The following is a 19919-nucleotide window of genomic DNA, read 5'->3' on the forward strand; positions in this document are numbered from 1 at the left end:
TTCCGGTACCTGGTGGTCTTAGTCCGGAGGCTCCTGTAGCACCTCCCAGAGGGCAGGAGGGTGAAGAGTCCATGTGATGGGTGACTGGGGTCTTTGATGATTTTCCCAGCCCTTTTCAGACACCGCTTCCTGTAGATGTCCTTTATGGCAGGAAGTGGTGCTCCGGCGATGCGCTGGGCAGTTTTCACGACCCTCTGCAACGCCTTCCGGTCCGAGGCAGAGCAGTTCCCGCACCAGACTGTTATACAGTTGGTCAGGATGCTCTCGATGGTGCAGCGATAGAAGTTCACTAGGATGTCGGAGGACAGGTGGCTCTTCCTCAGTCCTCAAGAAGAAGAGGCGCTGGTGAGCCTTCTTGACCAGCTTGGAGCAGTTGGTCGTCCAGATGAGATCCTCGGAGATGTGGACTCCCAGGAACTTGAAGCTGGTCACACACTCCACAGCCGTCCCCTTAATGTGGATGGGTGGATGTGGGTCAGCATTCCTCCTGTAGTCCACGATGAGCTCCTTAGTCTTCTCGGTGTTAAGCAGCAGGTTGTTTCTGTCGCACCACTCAGCCAGACGATCCACCTCCTCCCTGTAGGCGGCCTCATCGTTGTCACTGATGAGGCCAATCACTGTGGTGTCATCTGCAAACTTAATGATGGTGTTGGAACAATCAGCAGGTCTGCAGTCGTGGGTGAAGAGGGAGTAGAGGAAAGGGCTCATCACACAGCCTTATTTCTACAACTCTGATTTTCCTCTGATAGAGTACATGGAACAAATACTTCTTTGTCACAAAAGAAATTCATGAAATTTGGTTCTTTTATGACTATATTATGGGTTAACAGAAAAAAAAAGTGATCACATCTGCTGGGTCAAAAATATACATACAGCAGTGCTAATATTTGGTTACATGTCCCTTAGCCATTTTCACTTCAATTAGCCGCTTTTGGTAGCCATCCACAAGCTTCTGGCAAGCTTCTGATTGAAACTTTGACCACTCCTTTTGACAGAATTGGTGCAGTTCAGTTAAATTTGATGGCTTTCTGACATGGACTTGGTTCTTCAGCATTGTCCACATGTTTTCAATGGGGTTTAAGTCAGGACTTTGGGAAGGCCATTCTAAAACCCTTATTCTAGCCTGATTTAGCCATTCCTTTACCACTTTTGATGTGTGTTTGGGGTCATTGTCCTGTTTATTTATTTCTAGTTTTTGGATCGGAATAAACAGATTTGACCAATCAGAGCACTGCATTTTGCAATAAGTGCACTCATAACTCAAAACACACACTGGTACTGAATATATAATGATATGGAAATAGTAAAATAATAGACACACAGATAGACACTACTCCAGGTAAATCTCTACCTCCTCAGATGTGGTCCCCACTCTGGCAACACAAACTCAAACTCCCCCATTGAAGTGTGGGAATTCCAAAAAGTTGATTCTGTTCATCTGGACGTAGCGTGATTCTTGATCAGTAATATGCAAATGGTCATGACAATTTGCGTATTAATGAAAGAAACTGACCTCACAGCCCATTTTTCGTTAGTGGTGCCAGGGGGGGGGGCTGTAGCTCAGGAGGTAGAGCAGGTCATCTACTGATCGTAAGGTTTGTGGTTCAGTCCCTGGCTCCCCCTAGTCTGCATGTGAAGTATCCTTGGGCAAGATATTAACCCCAAGTTCCTCTCCAATCCATCAGAGCAGGAATGTGTCTGAATTGTAGTGAATTGTAGTTAGCACTTCAAAGCATAGAAACAGTGCTTGGGTGTGATTGGGTGAATGTGGTATGTTGTATAGAGTGCTTTGAGTACTCCAGGAGAGTAGAAAAGCATTATATAAGAATCAGTCCATTTACCATTTAGTGTCAGTCATTATGCAAATTTACTATTTATGAGGTTAGGGGAAACCTGCAGTCAGCTGAGACTGAGTAAGTCACTTGGATGGGTCACTTAATGTTTCTCCCACTGAAAACTCTATGTCCAGATGAACAGAATCAACATTTTGGGATTTTCTTACGTGGCTGATTGAGCATGCATCATGAAGTGTGGGAAGTGTCAGTTTCTGATTATAATTTTTTGAAATGTAATAAATACCAGATGCATAAATTAAAAGCTTTTTAGTTGTTCAGATGTTAATTTTATTCATTGTAATTTATGTTTACAACACTTGAGTCTTGTGAAAAACTTTAAGGTTTATGAATTCTTTGTGAAGCAACTGAATATTTTTGTTACTGTGCAGTCCTTTGGGAGAGGTGAGCAACCTCAATGAGTCAGCTCTGGTGCAGTGTGACCCTGAGATGAGCTTAGAAGACCAAGAACTTCTCAGGCTGTACCATCATAGCTTTGATGATCAGTGGGTAGACCTGGAGCTCATCATGAATCTGCTGCACAACATCTGCTCCAATACCAGTGATGGTAAGTATCAGGACGATAAAGCCACCCCTTATATATTTACTTTGGGAGACAGACTCTATTTTGTCCTTTTAAAGGGGTTTTGAGCAATAATTCTCCAGACTTTCTGAAGGTCTTTTTTTCTGTGGACATTGTCTGCTTTTACATTGATTTTAAGTTCACTCATGGCACCTGATGATTTTCAAAGGAAGGCTTTTTGTTTGTCAAGCCATTTAATACTGAACTGTGAACCATTTAATCATAAAAAGGCACATAACACATACTGCAAGAATTTGGCAAAGAACCAATTTTAAATTCTATCCTTAGGTGCTATGTTACCGTCAGCCATGATTTGTTTCCATTTCTTGATATGAGGAAAATGTCAAATGTAAGACACAAAAATAGCATTTTTTTGAATCAACAAAGTTATTTCCAAAGCGCTATTAGCCAAAAATATGGCACATCTCTGCTTAGCGTGCAGGCTGTTCTTAAGGAAACTAGACAAGTGGCAGGCCTAGCAAAACTGTCGGCAGCAGATGAATAGTATCTGAAAATCTGAAAGAGATGTCCTTAAGAAATAGGAAAACATTTAGCAAAGACCTGACACAGGAGCTGAATTCAAGGAGCTCTTGAATTCATGTACTGTTCACTGACACCTCATCAAAAAGGGTCTTAATGAAAGGGTGGCTGCCAAAGTTTTTGGGTGCTAGCCAGTGCAATACTCTTAAGTCTGGTTACAACAGGCTCTGCTGTAACATGAAACAGCATAGAAAGCAATGGGAAATCTGGTAGCACATGAATATCAACATAAAATGCAGATTGGTGTGAACCTGTGATTTATAGCAGTGTCTTAATCTTTTCTAATTCACAATGCCCTTACTTAGTTTAGTATATCTAACAGATATCACCAGCTGTGCTAGAAAGTGAGCCTTTTTTTGGTCTTTAGGTGCCATCCTAATTTTTCTTCCTGGATATGATGAAATAGTGGAACTCAGGGACCGCATTCTCCATGATGATAAGAGATTCTCTGGCCAAAGTGAAAGGTAAAATGGTTTCTGTTGGGATACAGTTCAAAATGTCAAGAAAAACACAATCCAATGATTCTGGTATTATGTTAAGCCCAAAGTTGAAATGAGTTTTTTTGTCTTTGTTTTATATAATAACATATTTGATATACCAGTAAAACATTTCAGAAAAGTTGGGGCATGTATCAGGTCACGTTGGAGCACCTTTTTCTAAAAGTCTGTAAGCATTTGGGAATGTAACCACATGGTCAATTTAGTTGCTGATAGGAAATTATGTAATGTAATGTAATGCAAATATGTCCTTAATTTTCATTGCTTAGCTTGTTTCATTATTAAGTTGTGCTGAGAAGACAAAAGCTTGCAGAAAAGTGCATGCTTTCTGATAGAGGTGTGTTGTTTCTTAGGTACCATGTGTTTACTCTACATTCAGACATGCAGACTCAGGATCAGAAAAAAGCCTTAAAGACCTCTCCTCCTGGTGTCAGGAAGATAGTGAGTCACTGGTGTTTCAGATGATGTATAATGGTGTATTGTGTGTGTATGCGTGCATGTGTATGCGAATTAACTCCAAATTAAGTCTGGACCAAAAATTTGGTCCAGACTTAATTTGGAGTTAATTCAAATAGTTTAGCAGAACTGAACTACCGTATTTCCCGGACTACAAAGTGCACCTGAATATTAGCCGCACAAGCTAAAATCAGGGGAAAATCCTGTTTTGTACATACATTAGCCACACCTGACTAAAAGCCGCAGGTGTTTCAATGTTGACTTATCATATGTAAGAGAATATGCACAAAGGGAATTGTCAGGAAAGAGATGGCTGTTTGGAGACATTAATATTTTATTAATATTTTGAAAAACAAGTTACGGGTACATATTTGCATAACTTTTTAGGTATATGTACAAGTACTGGTAATTACAAGTACGAAACATGTACTGTGCTTCATAAATGAGTAACAAATGTAGTACATAACAATAACCTGCAGCACACCAGAAAAATAGATTCAGACTACCTTTTAGGCTCAGGTGCAGTGACACGGCTTCAACAAGAAGAAAAGTCAGTCATTCACCACCATCTTCCTGCGCACTAAAACCACCAAAGTCCTCTTCTCCAGTGTCGGAACGAACAGGTTCAGGGTGGCTTCGTCATCCACTCTCAGCTTCTTTCATTCGTTGTCACTTTCAAAACCAAACAAATCCTCGTTGTCAGTGTCAGAGTCAAACACCCTCTGAAGGGCCGTGGCGGTGTCCTCCTCTCCATCATGCAGCAGTCCAGCACTTCGAAATCCGTTGGTGATCATGGATGTTTTCACACTTTTCCACGCTGTCAGAATCCACTGCTGGAGTTGAGCATAACTTGCTTTTCGCAAGTTTATCGCCGCTCATCATCCACGCCTCCCGCTGAACGCGTAGTGGTACTTTGAAGTTTGTTTTTCGCGCTACTTCGTACGGCACTACGTTGCCTGGCGAACGGACATGTGACCAACATACCACTCCTGAACCCCGATACTGTGTGTCTGATCACATGCCCTTCCGCCAGGCAACGTAGTGGCGTACAACAGCGGAACAAACAAAACAAATCGTCTTATGATATGACAAAAATCATGGAGAATCCATAGAAAAGCCGCACCTGACTAAAAGCCGCAGGGTTCAAAGCTTGTGCAAAAAGTAGCGGCTTATAGCCCGACAATTACGGTATTTAGGGATTATTACCATTACTGAGCCATTTTGTTGACTGTTTAATTGCATAGGCTGTATTCATACTAACTTTATACAGTGCAGTGCAGCCTTCAGATCTGGTTCATATTTGAATGTTTGGATTAGAACTTTATTCCACAGTAGTACAAAACCCCCAAAACTAACACGAGACATGTTTGACCTATAATAATGAACAAGAAGAATAGGATACTTGGAACAACCAACCTGTGAAGTGTATATATAAAAAAAAAAAACAACCTCATTCTCCTACCCAGAAGAATGTATCCTAAAGGAAAATGGTATGTCCGACATTAATTTAATTCAGCATTGTCTGCTTTCTTTTATGAAGTTTGGAAGTTTCAACATCATTTCACAAAAGAAGCTGTAATCTAGTGATTTGTGCCATCGCTCAGGAGTATTTTATTCATTTAATATAACGCAAAATGATATTTGAAGGAAATGTGCTTATGAAACTAGATTGTAACTGGTCAGTTTTTCATTTCAGATTCTTTCTACTAACATAGCTGAGACGAGCATCACCATCAATGATGTTGTTTTCGTCATTGATTCTGGAAAGGTCAAAGAGGTACACTAACACTTCAGAAAGTTGGATTTAAATTATGACTCTATGGATTTCATAAAGGTGTTAGTATTTAACTGAAACGTTGCCTGTTGCAGAAGTCTTTTGATACTCTCAGCAATGTGTCCATGCTAAAGACTGTGTGGATCTCAAAAGCCAGTGCTCTGCAAAGGAAAGGAAGGTATTGTAGTGTTCATATTTTTATTATAAGTATCAAAAAAAACTATGCTAAAACTTACATTGTTGGCTTATGGGTTTTACTCTTACAACCAAATACTACTCCATTGCTGTTAAACAAATGACATGTCTACAGAGCTGGGCGCTGCAGGCCAGGGGTTTGCTTCCATCTCTTTAGTCGACTCAGGTTCAACAATATGCTGGAATTCCAAGTTCCACAGCTCCTCCGGATGCCTCTACAGGTAGAAACATACTACATGTTCATGTTTCAAGTCTAAATCTATTCCTGCAGTTGTGCAGGAGTTGGTTGCTGTTCTGCACCTGCAGAATGATATGTAAAATATATATTCCTTTATCAAAGCCTATAGCTATGCTTACAACTTCTGGCTATAGTGCAAAAACATTACTATTAGTTTTATAGCGAACATGCAGAGTCATAACACTTATGTTGAACTGATGGTTATCTACAGAACTGGTAAAAGTACAGACTTTCTGTACTGAAGTAGAGGTACAGATACTTGAGTTAAAAAATACTCTGTTAAAAGTTAAAGTACTGAAGAAACTTCTTTACTCAAGTAAAAGTAAAAAAAGTACAGGTTTTGAAATGTACTCAAACTAAAAAAGTAGCTCCTTGAGGGACAATTCTATTGTCCATTTTTGTACAGAGGTAACTGAACCTTGTGCTATATTAATATAATGATAAAATAATATTAGTACATAAGAATACAAATTTTATTTGAATCTAAATTCAAATTCTAAGGAATGTACTCAGCTTGAATCTCTTATGTAGGCCACAAGCAGTGAAAGATAATTCTATATTTTCTCCACGCCTGAGCAGTAAAATGAGTACAGTCAGGGATTACAGTGGAATTCAACAGGTGGTGAAACTCTAAGATCTGTGTAGTGGCTCAGCATAGGGAAAGAATCTTTCAATAACTTTCAATAATTTCTAATGTGAGCTCCAGTTGGTTTTCTTAGTTTATGTGCTGTGATCAGCTGACTTGTTGCTCTTTGTGGATTTACACAGCTGAATTCAACAAGATATCAGCAGATGTTTCACAGCTATCCTGGCTGATTTCCATCCCCTACACTGACACTGTACTGTTTATACCATCTTTAAACTAGACAGGATACAGTTGGTTTGAAGTTGGAATTCAGTGAAGGACTCTAAGCATCATCAGTTTAGATGCAAATTCATCTCTGCTACACTTGTGTAACCTAACATTAACCATGAGCACCACTGCCATTGTGCACCAGTTCAACACAGAGCTTTACTGTCAACTCATCACTGCAAACTAACCTATTTATCCTGAATTAACCTACCATTACTAAATGAAAATGCATCTGTATGTGATGTGTTTTTGACATACAAATTCAATATGTGATTAAAATGATGCCATTACACATAAACTTTAAATCTGCAGTTTATCAAGCGCCACTGAGCAGAAAACGCTACTGTGCAATAATAAAGTATTTGTAAAACTTGTATCATGATGGCTACATGATATAAAATTTGACTATGGCTTACTTAAAGAGCAGGATGCTTTATTTCACCTTTTAAAATTCCACATGTAACATAGATGTGTGTTACCTGTGTTACAGTACAGTAGGTTGTTTATCCCAATAATTCTAAACACTAGATCATGTTGTGTGTGTAAGGAACTGTGTCTGCAGACCAAACTGCTGGCTCCCTCCTCCTGTCCAGTAGCTGAATTCTTGGCCAAGGCTCCCCAGCCACCTCCCACACATGCTGTCCGAAACGCTGTGCAAATGCTGAAGGTAATATTTGAAACAATCTGGCAATAAGCCTTTGTGTCCATATTGACTCTCACCACTCTTCTCTTTCTATTCACTTTTAGAAAATAGATGCTATGAACCAGTTTGAAGACCTGACTGATCTGGGCTACCACCTGGCTGATCTACCTGTGGAGCCCAATCTGGGGAAGATGGTGCTGTGTGCTGTTGTTCTTAAGTGTCTGGACCCCATTCTAACCATTGCCTGTACCCTGGCATATCGTGACCCTTTCATTCTTCCCACCCAAAGCTCACAGAAGAGAGCTGCTCTAAGCTGCAGAAAACGCTTCACTTCCAACACCTTTAGTGATCACATGGCCTTACTTAGAGCTTTCCAGGTAGGCAGAAACCCATACGAAGAGTGTTTTAGGTTGAGTGCTTGATTTTAACAATGTTGTAATGATGGGTTTTACGACGCTTGCGTTGATTTATTCCTATCTCCCTTTCAAAAGTAAATCTCATAATTTCTTAACGACACTAAGAAGACAACTTTTAACAGATATCTACCAAAAATGCATGATCAGTGATTTAAAAAATATTGACTCATTAATTGGGATGATCTATAAAAATGTATTTTTATACATGTTTTGGATTACAAATTTGAGGTCAGTCCCTTGTGATTAAAAGTTATTGTTAAACATTTCTCTGACATCTTTGTCTTCTGTGGTGCCAGGCATGGCAAAAGGCTCGCAGTGAAGGTTGGGAGAGAGCCTTCTGTGAGAAGAACTTCTTGTCCCAGGCTACCATGGACATGATACTTGGCATGAGGACACAACTGCTAGGACAACTCCGTGCAATTGGTCAGTTCTACTTTTTTCTGTGATATTCCATACATAACTCACTAAAGGTTAGATTCGCTGACCCCAAACCCTGCTGCTGGCATTATTGGATAAGTCTTAAATGGCCATTTTAAATTCTGCTTTTGCTTTTTGGGTTTTGAAATCATTTGTTATGTTATCAATATATTTTATTTAAACCTATTCTTCTTTGCTTAATTTTATCAAGTCTGATGTCAAATTTCTTTAAATTCCTTTTTACCTTATATTGGTTTTATTATGTTACATTCTGTTGAAGCATGTTTTAGCTCATTTGCATTTAACATGGTTACTTTTTATTGGAACAATAACATGATCACTGTGTGGTGATAGCTCACACCACTGATTGTAGTGCCAATGATTTGAGTCAGTCCTTCAGGTTGCTCTCTAGAAACTGGCTCTCAGTGTTTAGGGCAAAGCCCTAGGTATTTCCTGTCCCTGAGAGCATTGAGCAGGGAAATTCTCAATGTTTCTTTTATTTAATCCTCCTCAGTTTATCATGAAAATCAGATATTTAACATAATTGGGTTGGACAGCATTGTGTGGATTGTAAAAAAAATTATCATTTAAAGTTGTATATCAGTTCACTTAATAGGGCCTCTAATTTACTTGCACGTTGTGTGCCCCCCATTTTTTTTTCCTCAATGAGTTTCTTCCTTCACTGCGGTGTGTTTTTCTGTACTGTCCTCTATTTGATATGCTACTAGAAGTGGCTAAAGTCTTACAATAGGAATTCTGGTGTGTCAGTGCCAGATTAATCAGTGTAAAGTACCAGCATGTAAACGCAAAGTTGATGAAAATGCTTGAATTTGACAGAATATCTGTGAACACTGTAATTTACATAAAGTATTAGATATATCTTATGACTGTTACAGGGATTATTACTACCCAACTCAAAAAATTTAAGTAATGCTTTTTAAACAAGAGTATAGCATCAAGTCAGTTAAACTTATGGAAAATTGATCTGCTCAGTCAAGTAGCACAGGGGGTTAATGAGTGCATGCATACATGCAAGTTGGTGCCAGTTTCAATGCTGTAGGTGTATTTCCTAAAAATCTTGGATAAATTCTAATGTTAGTGACCTCGACCAGATCAGAGGTAAAGTTTTCTGAAAATTTTGTGAAACCAATAACTAAAGAAAAATTTGAAATATCTGAGTGACCTAGGATTTTCAAATCAAATCTCAGATGAGTTTGAATCCTGGTGACCTTGACCTCAAGGTCAGAGGTCAGGTTTTTGGAAGATCGTGTAACTGCAATAACTTGAGTAAACGGTGGTGTAAATTGATACTATAGGTGTATTTACTAGGAGGCTGAGGGGTCGCAATGGCAGCCGCCAGTGTTTTTAAACATTCCTGTGGTTTTTGGCCAAGGTTAAAACTGATTTAGACCTTACTATGAAATTTGAATAACAAGGAAGGGTTAGGGATTAGTTAAGGTAAGCAGTCTGTTTGTCCCCCAGGTTTTGTGCGAGCCCGTGGGGGCTGTGACATCCGTGATGTGAATCTAAACTCGGAAAACTGGGCCATGGTGAAGGCAGCCCTGGTAGCTGGCATGTACCCAAATATGGTTAATTTCAACAAAGAGTCTTCCCTGAAGAAGCTTCACTTTCATCCCACATCTGTCCTAAGCCAGTTTCAGTTTAAGGAGGTAGGAGATGCACACACACACACACGCACACACAGTCTTATGCATACATGCAGTTAGCTTTATGGGTATTTGGAGAATGACCTAAGTTTTGTCATTTTTCCTATGTATACCACCAAAGTGGATTTTATATAACAAAGCCAAAATGTTATTCAAGGTGTAAACTTTCAGCCTTAATTCAAGCAGTTTCACAAAAGTATTCTATTAATTGTGAAGTACTTATTCCCATGTTCTCGATTTCCTTTTGATTCTCTTATCGCTTCTTATTGCCTCAACTTTGAGAGTCGCAACAATCTCTAAGCAGCATATTAAAGACATTACATCCATGCATGTTGTTGCATGTTAGACGTATATGTCTCCTCTATTTTGTGATCAGTGTTGGGGTCATTACTCAACAAAGTAATTAGAAGACGTATTACACAGAACACTTTTCTTAAAAGTAATGCAGTACATCACTTAATTACACTCAGTGTGTGCACTCAGTCAGATCATCTATAAGCACTGGTGACCTGATGTTATTGGATGTCCTACATGCCCATGCTAAAACATTCCCTCCACTATGTTTGACAGATGTGATATTCGGAATATGAGCTGTTTCTTACTTTCTCTCCACTTTTCTAATTCTTCTCCTACAAGATAATTTCAAATCTGATGAAAGCCCAGTAGTTAATCTAAAAAGGGATTGCACTCTTTTGGACAGAAACTAGAATATGCTGGAGCTGCTCTGCCATTTGTACAATTATTGCTCTTAATGCTCCTTTTACCTCTCTGATCACTTTGGATTGTATTTTGCACATTTGCTATAGATGTTCGATCAAGCCCTGTTACTTCTCAGTTTTCTAGCACTCGTTTTTTTAATGTTACTTAGTCTCAGCTTTGAGTGCGTGCAGTTGTTCCCTTCCACCTGGGGTACCTAGAACATGTTATTTATTCTCAGCTCATTGGATCCATGTGTCATTGCAGGTGCTTGGGTATCATCTAATTCTTCTTTTACCACACTTGGCTCATTATTTCCGTACTGTTTTCCCTCTTACATAACATTTAAAAATGTTTTAAATCAGTGCAAGGAAAGGGTTTTAGTCGTGTGAATGTGTGTTTCTCCTGTTTAGAAGAACCAAACCAGAATGGCCCAGGCCCTTCCCACAGATTGGATGATCTATGACGAGATGAGCCGAGGCCACAGGATGGTCACTGTCCGCTGTTGCACCCTTGTGACTTCTATCACTGTTGCCATATTTGGAGGTTGTTCCAGATTACACAGCTCTGCCCTCCATGAACCTGCTGTACAGAAAACTAATGGTAAGCAAGTCATAATACTACATAGCTCAGCTTGGTAATGTTAATATAAGTTTTGTGTACAATACATGCATAATATGAACAAAAATACTCTGGCCTCAGCACTTAGTTGCACCACTCTTTAACTTTATGTGGTCTCCCACTCTGTGGCTGAATTTCTGAATGCTTCCCACTTTGCAATATTACTTACAGTGCATTGTAGTATATCTAGGTACTTTATTTTATACCTTTGACAAAGAGACTAAAAGCACCTGAATTCAAAGATTAAGATTGTCCACAACGTGCATGTGATTATTGTGCTGACATGCAACATGGGAAAAATATGGCAATGCCTGCTTGTTAGACCTCACTGTTTACTGACAACAATATATCTTAATTATTGGCTAAACTAATCACTTCTGGATACTTAGAACAGAAACACAACAGAAAAGCTGACCAATGAACACAACAACAAATAAACACAATAAGAAAGGAAATTATGAGTTATTCTTATATGAGCAGAGTCAAAAGCAAAGTATTTAAAGAAAAATTATCTTGAGTCAGGCCATAAAATTACGGACAAGAAGACTTAAGAAGCCAATAAGCACACATAACTTTTAATGAAATGGATGATTCGAAAACAAACCAGCCCAATAACGAACCAAAAAAAATTGCATACATCTTCAGAGACTATTACAAGGAACGATACTCTCAATCATTCATTTCAAGCGCTTTAGTTTCACTTTGAGATAGGTCATGGTTCAGGTTCTTGGGTTATTCTTTCACGACCTGACTCCTGAGTTGAATTTCCTAGAGACATGGTCTTCTTGACCATTGTTAATTTAAAAAAAACAAAAAAAAACTAAAATGTAGACACATTAAATCTTTTAAATGCCACATTTTATAAGCCCACACTGTGCAGAATCACAGAGTCAATGTCTTAATTTTCTTTCTTTTAGAAAATCCACTGGATGACATCAGTGACAGTGAGACAGAGGATCTATCCGAGATAAGGATAGATGACTGGCTCGGCTTTGAAATGGACAGAGAGGTGGGAACAAAGGGAACATTGCTTCCAATGCCAACTTTTTACCTTTTGGAGTCCTTTGTTATTTTCCCTATATGAAAACATCTGGGCTGTTGTCTGCCAGTGATTAAAAATCCTCTTGTTTAATCTCATAAATCATAATAAGGAGGAGGATTTTAATTGCTTTGCATTTCTCAGTCACTTTGTAAGACGGAGCATTTCAGTTGGTGGCACAAAGGCTTTAGAACAGCCTTCCACTCTACCTACTTATAAATGACTCTGTGGGTTATTTTAACAAGCAGCTAAAACTGTTTTGTTTAACCAGATTTTTTTATTGATGAAACTGTTTTTAAATTACCAGCTAACTTTATTCTGTCTTAAATTAATTTTGTATTTCTGTTGTGGCACTTTATATTCTTATTTTATCCTGTTTTGTTCCCAAGCACTGACTGCTTGTCTATAAAAGAGCTTTATACATTTTATTTACTTTGTAATTATGTTTTCTATATTCTCTGGTGTTGTTTGAATTTTGTCACATCAATATTTTGGTATAAACTATTACTTACATTTCTGAATAAAGTTGTATCTTGTGGTCAGGCTGCAGGATTGCTGTCTGAACTGAGGCAGAAGTGGCAAAGCCTATTTATCAAGAGGATCCGTTGTCCTTCAAAGCCCTGGTCACAACAGGATGAGGCTGTCATTCAGACTCTGGTTTCTGTATGTCTTATTCTTCTGCTTGCCATTTACGTTTCACTTATTTGGATACACTATATTTTCTCAGTGACTGCCATTTTTAACTAACTTTCCTCAGGTGCTTGGAGCAGAGGAGCAGGCAGCAGGCCTGCAGCAGCCCACTGGCATTGGTCAGCGGCCTAGGCCCATGCCATTAGAAGAAGGAACAAGGACCTCTGTGAAAAACCCCAAAAATACTCCCCGACTTCCCACCACCTCCACCACCAATGAAAGGTTAGAGTTCAATAGCTTTTACACCGCAGTGTAATTAATGCTATTGTTGTTATTATGTCCTGTCAATCCGAAATCAATCAAAAGGACAAAAGAGTAGATATCGACAGTAGATATGTTATTATTTTGCCATCTCGATAACAGCTGATATATTAAGAAACTAAATATTTTATTCAAGAATTCAAGGGGAAATGTTTTTTACTTTCTAGTTAAAAAGGAATAAATCAAATGGTAAAGATTTCCACAATTTAGACTTTTTGAAAGCAGGATATTTTATTAAAGCGATTTAGCAGGAGCAAAGGAAAAGCTGAATCAAATAATAATAAAAACAAAACAAGAATCAAATCACTGTAATTCTACTGTGAGTATAGACAGTGGATGAATAATATAAAATTGCTGTTACAGCTGTGTGGTTGTGGATTTGAGATTTTAGTTAATATTAACATGTATACTATGTAGCCAAAAGTATTCACTCGCTCATATCATTGATTTCAGATGTTCCGGTTACTTCCATGGCCACAGGTGTATAAAATCAAGCACCTAAATGTTCCACATTCAACCATTAGATTACAGAGTGGATCAGCGGATGCTGAGGTGCATAGTGTCTCAGCAGCCGCTTTTTATATACAAAGCTTATAGTGTTCCCAAGTACTCAGTGAGTCCCCTTCTGGGTGCATGACATACCCATATGGAAAAGAGAGATAGATAGATAGATAGATAGATAGATAGATGTATATGTATGTGTATGTGTATATGTATATATATGTGTGTGTGTGTGTGTGTATGCATAGCAGCTGGATAGCGTAGTGGTTAAACTACACGCCTTTGGAACAGAGGATCGCAAGTTCGATTCCTGCCTGGGGCGTCTGTATCCAGTAAGGGTCCTAAGGCTAGACCCCCTATGCTAAGCAAGCCTACCGCAGACATGAGCGAGACAGATAAATATGAAGGCATGCCGGCTCGGACGTCGCCCGGATCAACAAGGTCCGCGTCAGGTGTTGAGGAACCAGGGCACCCTGACGAAAAGTGGGCTACTGGAACAAGAAGGCATCGGTGGGCAAGGGACGAAAACAGGGCGTTGTTGGAATGCTACTACGCAAGTAACCCCGGCGGAAGGGGCTACATGAATAGGATGAGGGACCTATGGATTCTTCGATACCCAACATCCACAATGACGGCGAAACAACTAGTAGCTCAGTGTTCCAACATTCGAAAGAAGGGACTGCTCTCACAGCTAGAGATTGACGAGGTACAACACAAATGCTACGGCAAGGAGGAGTCAGGACGCCAGGTCAGGGGGGAGATATCATCACCCCCACCCGAGATTGGGTACATAGCCCCAAGTGCGATAGGAGAAGGATCGTTGAGTGCGAGAGGAACTGACCTGAAAAATAGGATCATGGCCAAGCTTGAAACCTGGATCCCCCGTAGCCGGTTACCAAGATTACGTGAAGTACCCTCAGAAGGTCTGCTAGATGATGTTAATGCAGCACTACGGGCAATACCTACAACCACGATTACCGACACTAACAAGCTGATCTACAATACGGCAGCAGTGATCAGTGAGATGCTTGGCTACAAGTTGAACAGCCACAAGGGGCAGTACCCTCCATGGAGAAGGAGGCTAGAGGGCAAGATCAAAGTAGCACGGAGGGAGGTTAGCCAACTAACGGAGTTGCAGAAAGGTGCGACAAAGAAGGTGCCTAAGAAATACAGCAAGTTGTCCATACCTGAGGCCTTGGAAACTGCCAAGCAAAGACTCACAGCCTTGGCCAGCCGCTTGAGGAGGTACACCAGAGAGATAGAAGGCAGGAGAATAAACCAGCTGTTCTCCACAGAACCAGCAAAGGTGTACTCTCAGTGGCAAGGGAACAATAAGAGAACAGCACCACCAAGGCTGGAGACGGAGCAATACTGGAAGAGCATATGGGAGAAGGATGCAACCCATAACGGCAATGCTCAGTGGCTAGAGGATCTGAGGGCAGACCACAGCGACCTCCCTGAACAGGGTCCAGTAACCATCACAGTGGCAGATATCCAAGAAAGGGTCTCCAGTATGAAGAGTTGGACAGCACCAGGGCCCGACATGGTTCACGCCTACTGGCTGAAGAAGCTGACTGCACTCCACGAGCGTCTGGCAGCACAAATGAACCAGCTGCTAGTTAACAAGAGACACCCGGAATGGCTAACTGAAGGCCGGACGGTCCTGATCCCCAAGGACCCCAAGAAGGGACCGGTCCCCTCCAACTACCGACCAATAACCTGCCTCAGTACTACATGGAAGCTCCTGTCAGGCATCATATCGGCTAAGATGAACAGGCACATGGGTCAATACATGAGCGGGACACAGAAAGGAATTGGCAAGAATACCAGAGGTGCAAAACACCAGCTACTGGTAGACAGAACAATCAGCCGAGACTGCAAGACCAGACTGACCAACCTGTGCACTGCCTGGATTGATTACAAGAAGGCCTATGACTCAATGCCCCACAGCTGGATACTGGAATGCCTAGAATTGTACAAGATCAATGGGACCCTAAGAGCCTTCATCAGGAACTCAATGGGGATGTGGCGTACAACACTAGAGGCCAACTCCAAGCCCATAGCACAAGTTACCATCAAGTGCGGGATCTACCAAGGAGATGCTCTGTCCCCACTGCTGTTCTGCATAGGCCTGAACCCCCTCAGTGAGATCATTAACAAGACTGGCTACGGATACCGACTACGGAACGGAGCAGTTGTCAGCCACCTCCTGTACATGGATGACATCAAGCTGTATGCCAAGAGTGAACGAGACATCGATTCACTGATCCACACTACCAGGCTATACAGCAATGACATTGGAATGTCGTTCGGACTGGAGAAGTGTAGTCGGATGGTAACAAAGAGAGGGAAGGTAGTCAGAACTGAGGGGATTGAACTACCAGAAGGCAACATTGCAGACATAGAGGACAGTTACAAGTACCTGGGGATCCCGCAGGCAAATGGGAACCATGAAGAGGCCGCTAGAAAGGCTGCAACCACCAAGTACCTGCAGAGGGTCAGGCAAGTCCTGAGGAGTCAGCTGAATGGTAAGAACAAGATCCGGGCCATTAACACATACGCCCTGCCCGTGATCAGGTACCCTGCTGGGGTAATAAGCTGGCCAAAGGAGGAGATAGAAGCCACTGACATAAAGACAAGAAAGCTCCTGACCATGCATGGAGGGTTTCACCCCAAGTCCAGCACCCTGAGGCTGTACGCTAAGCGGAAGGAAGGGGGCCGGGGACTGGTGAGTGTCAGCACCACAGTCCAGGATGAGACAAGGAACATCCAAGAATACATTGGGAAGATGGCCCCAACTGACCGAGTGCTCAGTGAATACCTCAGGCAGCAGAAACCCAAGAAAGAGGAGGGAGACGAGGAACCATCATGGAAGGACAGGCCCCTGCACGGTATGTACCACCGGCAGATAGAGGAGGTGGCTGATATCCAGAAATCCTACCAGTGGCTGGACAAAGCTGGACTGAAAGACAGCACAGAGGCACTAATCATGGCAGCACAAGAACAAGCTCTGAGTACAAGATCCATAGAGGCTGGGGTCTATCACACCAGGCAAGACCCCAGGTGCAGGCTGTGTAAAGATGCCCCAGAGACAATCCAGCACATAACAGCAGGGTGCAAGATGCTAGCAGGCAAGGCATACATGGAACGCCATAACCAAGTGGCCGGCATAGTGTACAGGAACATCTGTGCCGAGTATAACCTGGAAGTCCCGAGGTCAAAATGGGAGATGCCCCCAAGGGTGGTGGAGAATGACCGAGCTAAGATCCTGTGGGACTTCCAGATACAGACGGACAAAATGGTGGTGGCTAACCAACCGGACATAGTGGTGGTAGACAAACAGAAGAAGACGGCCGTAGTGATCGATGTAGCGGTTCCGAATGACAGCAATATCAGGAAGAAGGAACACGAGAAGCTGGAGAAATACCAAGGGCTCAGAGAAGAGCTCGAGAGGATGTGGAGGGTGAAGGTAACGGTGGTCCCCGTGGTAATCGGAGCACTAGGTGCGGTGACTCCCAAGCTAGGCGAGTGGCTCCAGCAGATCCCGGGAACAACATCGGAGATCTCTGTCCAGAAGAGCACAGTCCTGGGAACAGCTAAGATACTGCGCAGGACCCTCAAGCTCCCAGGCCTCTGGTAGAGGACCCGAGCTTGAAGGATAAACCGCCCGCAGGGGCGTGCTGGGTGTTTTTTTATATATATATATATATATATATATATATATATATATATATATATATATATATATATATATATATATATATATATATATATATATATATATATATATATATATATATATATATATATATGTTGGGTATCGAAGAATCCATAGGTCCCTCATCCTATTCATGTAGCCCCTTCCGCCGGGGTTACTTGCGTAGTAGCATTCCAACAACGCCCTGTTTTCGTCCCTTGCCCACCGATGCCTTCTTGTTCCAGTAGCCCACTTTTCGTCAGGGTGCCCTGGTTCCTCAACACCTGACGCGGACCTTGTTGATCCGGGCGACGTCCGAGCCGGCATGCCTTCATATTTATCTGTCTCGCTCATGTCTGCGGTAGGCTTGCTTAGCATAGGGGGTCTAGCCTTAGGACCCTTACTGGATACAGACGCCCCAGGCAGGAATCGAACTTGCGATCCTCTGTTCCAAAGGCGTGTAGTTTAACCACTACGCTATCCAGCTGGGAGGGTGAAGGTAACGGTGGTCCCCGTGGTAATCGGAGCACTAGGTGCGGTGACTCCCAAGCTAGGCGAGTGGCTCCAGCAGATCCCGGGAATAACATCGGAGATCTCTGTCCAGAAGAGCGCAGTCCTGGGAACAGCTAAGATACTGCGCAGGACCCTCAAGCTCCCAGGCCTCTGGTAGAGGACCCGAGCTTGAAGGATAAACCGCCCGCAGGGGCGTGCTGGGTGTTTTTTTTTTATATATATATATTTAGGTGACCTCCTGCTCACCTAAAGGGCACCCCCCCCCCCCCCCCCCACACACACACACACACATACATAGTGCCTTGTCTTTTAGAACCATAGGGGAGTTTTACGAGGGGAGGTGCTTGTGTAAACTGTAACTGTCATGGAAATAAATAGCTGCGAGGAGGCCGGCTTGATGAACAAGTTGGGTTGGAGACAGGTGAGGAGCGTTGAGCTCCAAGAGCCTGGTTCCAACCAAGCCTTCCCTTGCTAGCAAGTAAAAGATGTTTGTCTTGTTTTTGTCGTTAACAAGATAGCTCTACCTCTGTTGTATGTAACGAGAAGTTTCTAAACTAGCCTGGCCTGTGGAAGTGCAGACCCAACATAAAATGTGACAGCAAACGCGCTCTAGTGTGAACCCTCAAAGCGGCCCGCATGCGCAAAAGAAGATGTCACACAAAACGCGCTCTGTTTAGACCCAGTCCAAACAGTATTGTTTGACTGATGGCCCTTAATATAAAGACTTGTTTCGGACTTTATGTTTCCCAATTTTGCTTTAAGTTATAAAGTTATTTTGTTATTTACATATGGCCTAATAATGATCCTTATTGCTGTTTTAGAGAGGAGCAGTGCTTCAAAGGATAGTTGGAAATTTCTGTCAGAATCTGCAGATTATACAGTACAAATAAAATGTTCACGTTTCTCCAACGTTGTCTTCCCAACAGTTTCACTAACATCTACACGGGATGGCCAGGAAGCTTTCACGATGTCTTCGAGCGCTTCTCCAGCGCTGATAATTGCCGTCCGTCTTGTGTCAGTGACGTAAAAGACAGATTTAATGCGACATGACCATTCAAACAGCAGTCATTTTCTAAAACATTAGATATGTGTTGGATTTAGTACCACATACGAAAGTGACCCAGGTCGGATTTGAAAATATCGGATTTGTGCTGTTCACACTGTCATACCATGATCGGATATGGGTCGCATAGGGTCAAAAAAGTCAGATTTGATGCGCTTTCGCCTGCAGTGTAGCCACATTATTCTTTTCGATACACCTTTTATATGTTAGCCACAGTGAGTAACATAGTTGGTCATACTGTTCCACCATTTAATCATTTTCTTTTAGGTTTTGTCTAACAACAGCTTCAGACCTACATCAAATTCAACCCCACGGCCAAGATGAGCCCTCCCTGTCCAGATATCAGTTCTCTGATCATCCGTCTTCCAGTATTTCTTCCTGCTCTGCGACGTTGGACTGTCAGTCAGATACCGTTGATCATTTCTTCTCAAGAAAGGTATGAACAGTCTGCCAAGCAGTGTTTATTTCTACACATCATGTTTTCCTAACACATTTCAAACTCTACTGATGGATACCCAATGCATATCCTAGACCAGGGGTGTCAAACTCATTTTACATTGATCTTAAGCTGGCTAGACCAGTGAAACTTCCCTACTACTATTTAACTGTTCATGATGAAGTGAAAGAAATAGGTCAGCACAACTCTTTGGACTTAAATTGTAAGAAATAAATGTGTAAAATTACAGAAAAAGTTTTGTAATAAGTGTGTCAAGAACCGTAGTTCTAA

At 41.6% G+C, this 19919-nt stretch overlaps 1 protein-coding gene across 1 annotated transcript in view; it reads left to right on the forward strand.

Moving 5' to 3' along the window:
- ythdc2 (YTH domain containing 2) overlaps positions 1-19919 on the forward strand; it is a 43546-nt gene that overhangs the window by 14980 nt on the left and 8647 nt on the right. Inside the window, 15 exon segments of the mRNA XM_085464500.1 lie at positions 2225-2400; positions 3323-3419; positions 3806-3893; positions 5605-5685; positions 5778-5860; positions 5993-6098; positions 7516-7635; positions 7716-7988; positions 8324-8450; positions 9927-10114; positions 11221-11410; positions 12346-12437; positions 13011-13130; positions 13225-13379; positions 19460-19628. Coding sequence (XP_085320626.1) covers positions 2225-2400; positions 3323-3419; positions 3806-3893; positions 5605-5685; positions 5778-5860; positions 5993-6098; positions 7516-7635; positions 7716-7988; positions 8324-8450; positions 9927-10114; positions 11221-11410; positions 12346-12437; positions 13011-13130; positions 13225-13379; positions 19460-19628 — 2065 coding nt within the window.

Source organism: Copadichromis virginalis, linkage group LG7 (genome assembly GCF_057382275.1).
Source record: "Copadichromis virginalis isolate Kocher_CV1m ecotype Utaka linkage group LG7, C_Virginalis_male_GT1.1, whole genome shotgun sequence".
Classification (NCBI taxonomy): Eukaryota; Metazoa; Chordata; class Actinopteri; order Cichliformes; family Cichlidae; genus Copadichromis; species Copadichromis virginalis.